We start from the raw sequence: 12,500 nt of genomic DNA, 5'->3' as shown, positions 1-12,500 counted from the left end.
CTGGGTTCCTTCTCCAGCAGGGTGAGTGGGTAAACCCACAATCTGGTCAAATTCTGAGATTTCTGCCTTGTTGTGAGTTAGCTTTCTGGGAAGCAGGCCATTCACTATCAGTGACCGTGAAATTCATGATCAACCATTAACAATGAAGACAGATGCTCTCGAATAAATCTCAGCACATCCTCACCTAAACTCCTCTCTTCTCTCTCAAGCCAACTATCCAAAAAGCCTGCATTTCAGTCGTAGATGGCTCATGAATGACCTTCAAGCACCTCCGGTGGTAAGACCAGTGCAATAGCCCAGCTGAGGCCCACTTCCCTTGTGTGCGCTGAAAGAGCCCATTACAGACACCCCAGACATCAACACTTTCCAATATGGCCATCGTTATCAAAGCTGACTATCAGAGCCTTCAGTGTCAGGTTTAACCCCTAGGAAAGTCCACTAAAACTCCTGTGCGCTTATTTGAGGACACAGTATAAGTGACCTAAATAGTGTTTTGCTGTCCTCTGGATCCAAGATGGAATCATTTTTTTTTATGCATATACTTTTCAATTTAGCAAAAATACATGGGCCAACTCATGAATTTTGTGAGGTGTGTGACTGTGTCTTCCTTCAGCTCTGCTGATTTAACCCATATTCACCAGTGGATAGACAGCGAGCAAACACTTTAGCTCAGCCAATTCAGTAATGTCTAGGATTTAATGTTGTGTGAAACTAGGTGCAGGTGTAGATGTCACAGTTCAGACAAAATACCAAATATGATTATCCATTTTTTACTGTTTGCTTTATTGCAGGTAACAAGGCTGTATCTATAGTTCTATTGTGTGCTATGAATCTGAACATCTTCTATTGTTAGTTTCTAGCAGACTTGCTCAAGAATCATTGCTCTCAGGAATCTACATAAAATTTAAGTAATCCAACAGCTTTTTATCATGTTGATCGTCAAGGTCAGTTCGTTCCAATTCATCACCAATTTATGTTATCATTGATTTCCGTGGTCAGTTCAACAGTTTATGAAGTGAATCAATATCTATTGTTATTTCATTAAGGTGATCACATTAGTTTGCATTGATTTCAACAACACTTTCTAAATCAGTACTGTACATTTTAATATTCTACTAATTTTAGGCAATCTACAGTATCAAGTCTGGGTCTCACCCTATATAATCCACATACTGTAGTGCTTAGTAGGCCTACCCATTGTCCACACTACGTAAAAGTCATGTTCGCTCTATTTCGTTATTGTCTGATTGCTGGTAACCAGTTCCTGATCAGGTGTGGTCCTCCTGTTTATGTCAAATATTCGGTCATAGCTTGGCCCAGCACAGATGAAAGACTAAATGTGGCCATTGTTTTTATTTATTATCTGGAATTATTCCTCCCTTCTGTCTCCTACTCTCTTTTCTCTTATTTTCTTTTTTCTCTTCTCTTCTCTTCTCTTCTCTTCTCTTCTCTTCTCTTCTCTTCTCTTCTCTTCTCTTCTCTTCGCTCAGATTCTCTGCTCTTGTGTCCACTCAAGCAATGTATATGTAATATTCTAGCCTACGGTTGTGGCCGTGGCCTAGTCGGTGTTTATGAATGTGCACATGAAAAATGAGGCAGCATCTGCATTCTATCATTTGTAGACCCCATTGTACTGGCATCATATAGAACTTCCTGCATTGGGCGGACGGGAAAGGTGAAGTTTTCCCAGTCATTGTAATAGAGAGCAATACATCTCACGCAGCTCGTAGATCTGTATTTAAAAACAGCCCGCCTTGATAGATGTAGTCCATCGTCTGTGCTGAAAAGCACTGCCTTTGTAAGATGAATTGTACAGGTATGTATGGAGTTGGGAGGGGTAGGAAAGGGAAGGAGGGAAGGCGGCCATTTTGTAATGTAGATCAGTTTGACAGAGTGTCTCCTGGCTAATGTGCTAACGGTGAATGAAATGCATCAGGAGATGTTACATTAACCTGAGTCAAGAGAAAGGCAAGGGAGAATGGGGTGGGGGAGAGACGGAGGGGGGATCCACTCCCAAGTCGTTTGTCTTGTCAGATACTTTATATTACTCGCTGTGTGGTTTCCAGTCTATCAAGCAACCCTCTCCCCGGACCCCACTGACTCTCTCTCTCACACTCTCTCTCAATCTCCCCCTCCCCCCTCTCTCTCTTACCCCCCTCTCTCTCTTCCCCCCCTCTCTCTCTTACCCCCCTCTCTCTCTTCCCCCCCTCTCTCTCTTACCCCCCCTCTCTCTCTTCCCCCCCTCTCTCTCTTACCCATTCTCTCTCTTTCTCCCTGTGCAGTGAAGGAGGCCATGGCTCCCATCCGTTTAAACAGATGGGGTCTCCCTGACCTGAACCCGGAGACCATGCAGTGCAGTGAGCCGTGGGTCTTCGCTGGTGGGGACGTGGCGGGCCTGGCCAACACCACGGTGGAGTCGGTCAACGACGGGAAGCAGGCCTCCTGGCACATCCACAAGTACATTCAGGTGGGTCTCTCTCTCTCTGACCACACAGCGCACATTATCTCCCACTGAGAATGCCGCTGTGACTTTAATTTAAAGCTTTAGCATATTGCTATGTAACCAGTTGCTACAGTATTTGAGAGAAGGCCAGGTGCGGGCTTCTTCATGCTAGACATGCAATTCAGCAAAGCCCTACAGTGACAGACATTCACCCGAGGTTATTTGGTAACGCTTTAGAATAACATGTGCTTATTAGGTATTAACAGTGCATAATAAGCAGTTAACAATTCATTACTAACAGTTAGTTAACTGTTGTTATCTTTTAATAACATTAACTAACTGTTAACATGCAGCTTGTAAGTGATAATAAGCAGCCTTTTAAGTTACTAACAAGCATATTTGTTAACAGTTGTAAGTGTTAACAAGCAGCTTGTTAATGGTGTATAAGACAAAGAGGTGGATAACTAATACGCTTATAAGACCTTTCTTACCTATTTGTAGTAAATTTTGCAGCCCCCCAATCTAAAGCGAGGACCATGTAGCCTAAAGTTCCACAAGCCCAACCTTCTATCTCTCTATACTGTATCTCTCTATCTTGCTTGGTTTAGCTGTGAGAAATACACCTTCAAAATTGTTGCAGTGAGCAGGAATCGAACCCCGGTCTCCCACGTCAAAGAGTGCATCACTACTTGTTGAGCTACACTACTGTTCCTAATTGGTTAATGGAAAATATTCTGATGTTCTATATCATACTAGCTATGCTTTTTACAAATATGTTTCTGATGGAAAAGTGGTGTTTAATTTCCATAATCTTTGTTCAGTGAACGCATAAGTTTGTCAGTTTGTCAGCAGTCTAAAGATATGGCAGCTTTGTATATAGTTTGGTTACCTAGCAACCGAGGCTTAAAGACGATAAGTGGGTGCGTTCAAAGCTCTGGTTTAAAGTTGCAAACATAGGCGAACGTTCGTGATCGATTTGAAACATGTTTCAGTTTGCCTTGAACAGAGGCGAACATTCGTGGTCTGTTTTTTGCATTAATTAAACACCACTTTTCCATCAGAAACATATTTGTAAAAAGCATAGCTAGTGTGATATAGCACTTCGGAATATAGAATCAAAATAAACAATTTCATCAGCTGTACAAGAAAAGTAGTGTAGCTCAATAAGTATAGCGATGCACTCTGATGCAGGAGACCAGGGTTCAAATCCTGCTCACTGCAACAATTTTGAAGGTGTATTTCTCACAGCTAAACCAAGCTAGATAGAGAGATACAGTATAGAGAGATAGAAGGTTGGGCTTGTGGAACTATAGGCTACATGGTCCTCGCTTTAGATTGGGGGGCTGCAAAATTTACTACAAATAGGTAAGAAAGGTCTTATAAGCGTATTAGTTATCCACCTTTTTGTCTTATACACCATTAACAAGCATTAACAAGCTGCTTGTTAACACTTACAACTGTTAACAAATATGCTTGTAAGTAACCTAAAAGGCTGCTTATTAACACTTACAAGCTGCATGTTAACAGTTAGTTAATGTTATTAAAGGATAACAACAGTTAACTAACTGTTAGTAATGAATTGTTAACTGCTTATTATGCACTGTTAATACCTAATAAGCACATGTTATTCTAAAGTGTTACCGGTTATCTTTGACAGAACATAGCATTGCTGTAAAATTATTTTGTCTCCTCCAATAGCCTGAGTTCACCATAAAAAATGACAAAATCTGTGATTTCAGCCAGGGTCTGAAAACCCACATTACGACACCATTTTTATGCAGTACTACAAAAAAGAATTGCATGTACTAGAGCCATGTGAAGTACTCTATAATAATACTTGGACTTCACACCATATCAAGTTAGTGCCAGAGCTCAACTCATTCATGACACATTTGGGCAGTTCATGGAAAAACATCTAGCTAATTGACAGTGATGCCGTGGTGGACCAAAATATTTTCCTGTGGCTTTGCATCAGAAAACAGAGATTTGGGTTATTAATTCACAGGCACGAGAGGCCTGCCAGGAAGTCGTGTAAAATTGTCCTCACCTCTCATCATTCTATCCATATTTTTGCAGGCTTTGGGTTTAAAAATACATTGATGCCAGAGGTAGAACGGAGGGGGATGTTTTAATTATAAAGATGTATAATGTAGTGTATACATTTCTGTCTACGCACAACGCACAAGCTAATACCAACTTGGGTCAGTTTGTCTGGAAAACCTTTAGTGTCATGCAAGTCCCAATTGTTTGAGGCTGAGGACATGATATAAGGCAGATTGTTTTGTTCAAATTGTTAATTTTTAGGTGGCCTAAAAAATCATTTGAGTTATACCATTATTTGCAACCATTCAGTTGGTATGGCCATATACATCATTTCTGAAGAGTGGGCTTTGAGACCTGAACTTTGACCTGAACATTAGAATATCTCTTGGCACACACAAGTTTTAGTACACATCTAAAATGTAAACGATAAAATGACCTACAGTTATCACTGAGCTACAGTACTGCACTAGCAGTAATGTGATAGAAAAAATATTGTGCTATTCTCCCAGCTATTCAAAGAGCAAATGTATTGCTTCACTGATGCATAGCCAAGTAGCACATAGCGTCATTTCCTCAGCAATTGTGTGAACATAGTGAAGGAATTATTTGATCAACATTTGGTCTTTTGGTCTTCCATAGCCACCGTGTTTATAATGTAATTTACCATGAATGGTCTACTACAGTGTGCAGTGTAATGGCCAATGCATGCACACTCACCAGTTTCAGCATCTGTTTTTCTTTGGCTGTGTCTAGTATACTAGTCTAGTATTCTTTAAGCTCGTTAACCAATCAGGTATGCATGTCAACAGCAAAATTTTCACGCACACACACACACACACACGGGGGGGGTGGTGATGCCTTTGTGCTGGTGAGACAGAAGCAGATGTCTGGAATTAAGTCCTGTGTTAGGATCACAAAACCCAGCAGAAGAGGTAGGATTTGAAGAGCTGATTAATTGTGAAGATGAAAGCCTTGCATATGTTCCACATGGACGTGGAGGCCAGTACTTTAATACCGCACAGACACAGATGCTCTCTGACACTTGATGTGAGGACTCGAATCGCGTGCATGAATGCCTGACCCGCAACGAGTTGATAAAAGGTCTGATTTGCAACAGTGGCTGGTGTTGGCATCGATCCATTTAACAGATGCTCTTAGGAAAGTGCAGGCACCATACATTTTGTGCGAGCACTTAGGCTCCCAGCAGGAATGAAACCCATTGCTTGGGTTGTGGCTAAGGCCACATCCAGAACACTTGGAGTATACCGGAATGTATTGCTGTGCTGTGTCTGTTTTATCTTGATATGGTCACACCACATTAAACATAGATATCTTACAGTGCAGCTAGTAGTTAGGCTAACACTTATTCCACTGCATTATTTTTTTTATTTATTTCAAGGTTGCATTATATGTTTCCATGGAATACGGAACTACTGCATAGTATTTAAACTTGCAGTAGTTCAAAAAGCCATTCCTTGACACAGTTCAGAAGATGTTGTGGATTGGTCCAGCGGGCTAGTATATAGTATATATATATGTATATATATATGTATATATGTATGTATATAGTATATACTGTATACTGTTTTTGATCCCGTGAGGGAAATTTGGTCTCTGCATTTATCCCAATCCGTGGATTAGTGAAACACACAGTGAGGTGAAGCACACACTAACCGGGAGCGGCGCTCGGGGAGCAGTGAGGGGTTAGGTGCCTTGCTCAAGGGCACTTCAGCCGTGGATGTGGGCATGGGAGAGCAGTGCTCAACCACTTTCCCCTTTTTTATTTTTTTTCCCACTTTCCCCTTTTTTATTCAGTGAGAGTATCAATGTCTCAGTGAGTCTTGTTTTTACTGAAGCACGAGGAACAAGGCAAGCTAAACAACACTCCCTCTCTCTGACACTAGTGCTCTCCTACTCTCTGTCTCAATTTCTGCGTGGCTCTTTCTCTGAACTCTCATTATGCATGCTGTGTGTACGGTCTTTAAGAACAGAAATTAAGAGCCCCGGCTCTGTGATTCAAGTCAGACACAGTGCAGTGCAAATGGATTCCAGGCAGGCCTGCTGGTGGGTATCAGGCACCAGCGAGACAACTTAATGCTCCCCTCTGGCCAACCCCAGGCCCCGTAGGGTCAACACCCGCCCAGGCAGCCCTACCACTCACAGGCTCCTGACCCTGTTTCCCACTCCCCCAGGCTGAAATCACACGCTAAAAGTGCAACACTTGCCCGCGGGCGACTGCTTTCGTGTAGGGGTTAATTGTGGGCCCATGGCCGTGGTGGGTCAGAATAATGCAGGGGACGAGTGTTTATCTGTGGGTTAAATTACCACTTTTGGCAAGGATGGGAAAAGGAGCCAAGTAAATTGCTTTTTACTTTTTACAGTAATGGATTTGGTAACTTGATGAATTGAACCATTTTCATGCAAAGGTTTCCATATTAGCATCAGCAGTGCTCAAAGATCACTTGTGACAGCACGGCACATCTTCCCTTGGCATCTTTGCCTACCTGAGTGGATTAATGTGCGATTGATTATTTTCCATTTTAGCGAGCCACTTTCCAGTGTTATTATGAAACAATCATTTCGGCACTGCCACTAACCAGCAACAACGGCAAAAGTAAAGGTTGTTATATCTGCCAAGCTTAATAGAAATATACCTTCCAGGTTATTATGTATATACTGTACGGTAGCTTGTGAAATGAATTTAGCAATGATCGTTGGACAACAGCTTCAGGCAAGCATTTATGCAGCGCTGGTTGAGTAAGGAAGGATTTTTGAGAAGATTTTAATTTAAATTAAACTAATAGTCATGCCACATATATATTAATGAGATGCCAGTTGCACACAGTTTAGAAAAATAACACCAATTTATTGTATGTTTATGTTACCTTAAAACTCCTATCAAATAACTGAAGGCATTGTGACATTGGAAAGCTGTGTTGCTAAACTCTGAAACATATTAGTTCAGATGTGTGTGTGTGTGTGTGTGTGTGTTTGTGTGTGTGTGTGTGTGTGTGTGTGTGTGTGTGTGTGTGTTATTTTGTTATGAGCACTAGTGTAGCACACTGTACCTGTGCCTTATTCCTCTCTCTTTCTCTTTCTCTTTCTCTCTCTCTCTCTCTCTCTTTCTCTCTCTCTCTCTCTCTCCATCGTTCGTTAGAGAACTGTGACATCAGTGTAGAAGCAATCATAAGCGTCTGATAAATGCTTGGCTAATTAGGGTGCCTGTCAGTGTATGACTTGCGCTGCCTGCTTGCACGCCATCATCCAGAGAGATAAACAACACTGAAAACAAATAAGAAATAATTAAATAAAACACATTTATGTTGAAATAGAGACAATGTGCAGTGGCACCCTCCTGATCATTGTGTGATGTCAAAGTTATTTGTGTGTGTGTGTGTGTGTTTGTGTGCGTGCGTGCGTGCGTGCGTGCGTGCGTGCGTGCGTGCGTGCGTGTGTGTGTGTGTGTGTGTGTGTGTGTGTGTGTGTGTGTGTGTGTGTGTGTATGTATGTGTGTGTGCATGTGTGTGCGTATGTGTGTGTGCGTGCGTGTGTTTGTGTGTGTGCGCACGCTATGTGTTTTTGTGGGTCTGCCTAATGTCGTTTTGAGTGTTGTGTGTGTGTTTAGCGCTGTGTGCAGTAGTATAACAGGACGTGTAATGATTCTGCCTGGAAATAACTAGCTCTCAGGCATGCTGTGTTATCAGCCTGTAGCCCCGTGTGAAGGTGCACGCCACAGTGTCATCAGGAGGAAGCACCCTACAAATGAAATTGAATTTGATTAATTTCTGTATGTCTGTCTGCTGAATGTTGACTCCACTGGGCCTCATTCACTCTTCTGCATTTGTTATCTGCCCTTCTCTCTCTTTTCCTCTCTTCCCGTGTTCTCTCTCTTTTCCTCTCTTCCCGTGTTCTCTCTCTTTTCCTCTCTTCCCGTGTTCTCTCTCTTTTCCTCTCTTTCTGTGTTCTCTCTCTTTTCCTCTCTTCCCGTGTTCTCTCTCTTTTCCTCTGTTCTCTCTCTTTTCCTCTCTTCCTGTGTTCTCTCTCTTTTCCTCTCTTCCCGTGTTCTCTCTCTTTTCCTCTGTTCTCTCTCTTTTCCTCTCTTTCTGTGTTCTCTCTCTTTTCCTCTGTTCTCTCTCTTTTCCTCTCTTCCTGTGTTCTTTCTCTCTGCCTGTCTCTCTATCTTTTTTCCCTCCCTCTGTCTCTCTCTTTTCTGTTTCGTCTCTCCCTGTCCATCTGCCTCTCTATGTTATCTTTCTCTCTCTCTCTCCCTCTCGCTTCTATTCTGTCTTTCTCCGTCCATCTGTCTCTCTCTCTCTCTCTCTCTCTCTCTCTCTCTGCAGTCTCTGCATGGACACAGGATCCCCAGTGAGCCTGAACTGCCTCTCTTCCACACCGCCATCGACACCGTGGACATCAGTGTGGCGATGGCCGGCGTCCGCTTCCCCAACCCGTTCGGCTTGGCCAGTGCGCCTCCCACCACCAGCGCCGCCATGATCCGCCGGGCCTTCGAGGAGGGCTGGGGCTTTGCTCTCACTAAGACCTTCTCCCTGGACAAGGTACAGACAGCCTCTTGATCGACATCTCTGCTGCCCTGACAGTTCTTGTGCTAAGTGTGTGTGTGTGTTTGTGTGTGTGCGTGTGTGTGTGCGTGTGTGTGTGCGTGTGTTTGTGCGTGTGTTTGTGTGTGTGTGTGTGTGTGTGCGTGCGTGTGTGTCTCTACAAGATTGTCCACGCTGTATATTCCCCTCACCAAAAATCTTGCTCAGCAAAATGGAACACGTCTGGCTATAACTCACCAAAAGAAACAATGTCAGCAGAATGCTCAAAGGTTGTCTGCACTCTTAACCCAAAAGATCTCTCTCAACAAGATAACAGATCTGTGCTACAGATTGTTCTTTTCATTTATTGTGTGAAAATAGTTCACTAAACTATCTTATTAATTAAATCATTGTCAATATTGGAATATTATAGTATAATAAAAATGCAAACGTTACAACATTTTTCTAAGAATGCAGCAGAACTTGAACTTGTCAAGTTTTTAACAAAGAAATAACAGAAACAGGACAATCTGTTGCCAAGTGTCTTTGCTGATCTAACTGGAGATGGATTTGGTGACTCAAACCAAAGCCAGATCTCAGAACTTTGATCTGTTTGGAAGGAGCACACTTTCTGTGACCAGACATGTGACATATTATCCCTTTAAAAAGCCCCTTCAATAAAGTAGTGATACACGTCTTTCAAGTCAGAGGTATATGTAGAGTGTTCAATCCAGAATTTTCCTGAACTCTTGTCTGGGTTAGCTTTTCAATTCATGACTCTTCAGCGTTGGTTCCATTTTTTATGTGAATTTAGGTGAGCTGCATTGGCTTTATTTTCTCTCAGTTTCAGTCAACATCATCTCTCAGATCCATCTCGGTACTACTGCTGATCTTGCAGTTTTTGTAGTAGGCCTATCAAACGATCTCTAGAATCTCCCCAGCTGTAACAAATCACCAGCAGCAAGATTCCAGTTCAAATACAGGTATTTACTGTCTTGGTTTAGACGTTTTAGTTTGAGATTATGAGTACTTTTGAGTTTGAGATTATGAATACTTTTTTCTCTACAGTTTTTCTCTAAACTTTTAATTCCCGCTTAATGGTGATATGAATATTTATTAGCGACACATGTTTGCTGTGTTGATGCTGGTTGTCATCCCATGATAGCTGAGGCTCAATGTGGTCATTAAATTGTAAAGCAAAATAAGAGGAATGGGCTATGTACAAAAAATAATATTAGATGCTGTCGTGGCTAGTGCTTGAAGGATTAAGATATAGAGATCAAATGTTGCCAAACTGTTTGTTTATCTTAGTCTCCTACCTTTGTGACATGTATATGGAATTAAGTTGTATATAGTCTGACCCATTCACCTGTTCTAAAACAATAAGACCAGTGACTCTACTGTAAGTCAGTCTCATTTGAATCTATCACAGCCAGTAATCACCAGTTGTGTACACCGTCCCCCTCGCAATCTTTCAAAGGTCAGCTCCTTATTTCTTCCAATGGAGGAGACGTATAAAAGGAGACTAACACAATAAGAGACTGGGGCTGGATTTGAATGATATCTTCTGTAGCATATGAAATATTAGGACTCCAGCAGACGGCTTTGAATGAGCCTAATTTGCCTTGCCTCTGCTTACCAGGGGAGTCCAAAGGGAGGCCAGGCAGCGTCTGGACATCTGCTAGAGATTGCATTATCCCATTTCCCAGCAAGCTCTGCTCTCCGGTTCCCTCGCCCACCATTAAGATTGACAGCTGAATATTGTTGCCGACACGAGCCGCTAAATATGTTTATCTGAACTTTGTTTCTTTTTAAGATTTTTTTTTTTCTGAGGGGACCTAGCTTGAGCATCTGTCCCCCACTCACCTTCATCAAAACGGCACGTTTTTGTGTGTGTGTGTGTGTGTGTGTGTGTGTGTGTGTGTGTGTGTGTGTGTGTGTGTGTGTGTGTGTGTGTGTGTGTGTGTTTTAACTCTTGACATTTGTAGATACCAGATTGGGGTCTAATATACTGTTGCAGCTATTGCCTGTCAGCATGCTTAGAAATACCAGCTGATATCTAGGTAAACAGAAATCATATTATTCTTTATTGTGTGCTCAGAGGGAAAGATTGTAAAGGGTTTTTCTTGGGGGAGAGAGATAAAGAAGTTCTTAATGTCAATATGAATGAGAAGGAGGCTCGGTGCTATCGTGGCTCTTAAACACTGGGGGATTTCTTTTTTTTAATATCCTGTGCTTCAGCTATTGCCGCCCCTATCAAAACATTACCAGGCCGAGGGTATTGATAGTATTCGAGATGTGCGGCGGATTGTCTATGGATATGAGAATCTTCACGCTTCTGGGCCTCGTCTGTGGCTGGACGTGTGCAGAATTGTTAATTAGCCGCCCGCAAAGGGGCTGACGAAGGGGTGTGTGTGTGCGTGTGTGTGTGTGTGGGAGGGTGGGGGGGTGGGTGGTTGAGCTGTAACTAAGGTGGAGTGCAGGCAAGCTCGGTGACCATTAATTAGAATTAATGAACTGTGTTGCGTGTAAAAAAAAAAAGGGTTCTGTTCGCCAACCCACCCCCCCTCCCCCCTTGCGGGGCACGTTTGAGACCCCCATTCTAAGTGAAATGCTAGAGGACAGCGTGGCAGTGGTCCATGGCGTGAGCGCCCCACCCTCTCTTCTCTCGCTTCAGGAGTGACAGACACATTTTCCACTCTTCTTTCCTCTCTCTTTCCCCCTCTCTTCTTCTCCTCTGGAGTCCCTCAAGTCACACCAATTATCGTGACTGTTAGATTCCTGATTGATACGTTTTGCTGTGTTTTCTGGCTAATTACAAAATGCAAAGACCCAAGCCAGAGCAGAGGGGTTAGTCTGCCTGCAAGAGATAGAGGAAGGTGCTCACTGTGTCCAATTAACCCATTGGGTGGTCAGCTCTGACTAAGTCACACCTATAATTGGTCCAAAGATGCATGTGTTGATGGGGACCCTGTTAACCTGAGGTAGGAGAACTGATACTCTTGTTGCGAGTGCCAAATGGCTTTCCACTCAGATGTTAGTCAAGGATGGCCTCGACTCCAGCTGAAGACTTCTTACCATGTGTGCTGATTATGTTTCTCGTAGGGCTTTGTGAGGTATTGAGTGCCATCTAGAATGAGGTAGTCATGGAAAATTTCAATGGTTTTTAATTCATTAGACCTGTTGGCTTACAACAGTCTACCTTTGTGCAAGTACATGAAAATGCATTCAGCTTTTTTTGTGTGTGTGTGGTTGTTATTCACTTTTTCTTGGAAGGAAACTTTCAGAATTCAATCTGTTCCCCAACTCACCTTGGAGAGGCGAGCGTAGGAGGGAGGCGTTAGGCGTGCGGATGCTATAAGTGGAAGTCGGGAGCGCCGGTATGGCGCGCTGCCGCTGACACACACGTCCGCACATTTCAAACGCAATTAAAACAAAGACTCGGGTGTCCACCGCCAGCCCACACTCGCCCAGTA

The 12,500-nt window shown here is 42.9% G+C and overlaps 1 protein-coding gene across 2 annotated transcripts in view; it reads left to right on the top strand.

Annotated features, from left to right (window-relative positions):
• The window catches only part of LOC143130921 (dihydropyrimidine dehydrogenase [NADP(+)]-like), a 157,461-nt gene that overhangs the window by 75,483 nt on the left and 69,478 nt on the right, over positions 1-12,500 (top strand). For both annotated transcript variants that reach the window (XM_076290207.1, XM_076290206.1), the window contains 2 exons: positions 2,283-2,467; positions 8,827-9,042. In XM_076290207.1, the coding sequence (XP_076146322.1) occupies positions 2,283-2,467; positions 8,827-9,042 (401 nt within the window). The remainder of the gene's footprint in view (positions 1-2,282; positions 2,468-8,826; positions 9,043-12,500) is intronic.

This window comes from Alosa pseudoharengus, unplaced genomic scaffold (genome assembly GCF_046254945.1).
Source record: "Alosa pseudoharengus isolate Yale_2024_CS ecotype anadromous, Long Island Sound unplaced genomic scaffold, YU_APseudo_1.1 YU_APseudo_1.1_scf_18, whole genome shotgun sequence".
NCBI lineage: Eukaryota > Metazoa > Chordata > Actinopteri > Clupeiformes > Clupeidae > Alosa > Alosa pseudoharengus.
This window is presented reverse-complemented; position numbering and strand designations above follow the sequence as displayed.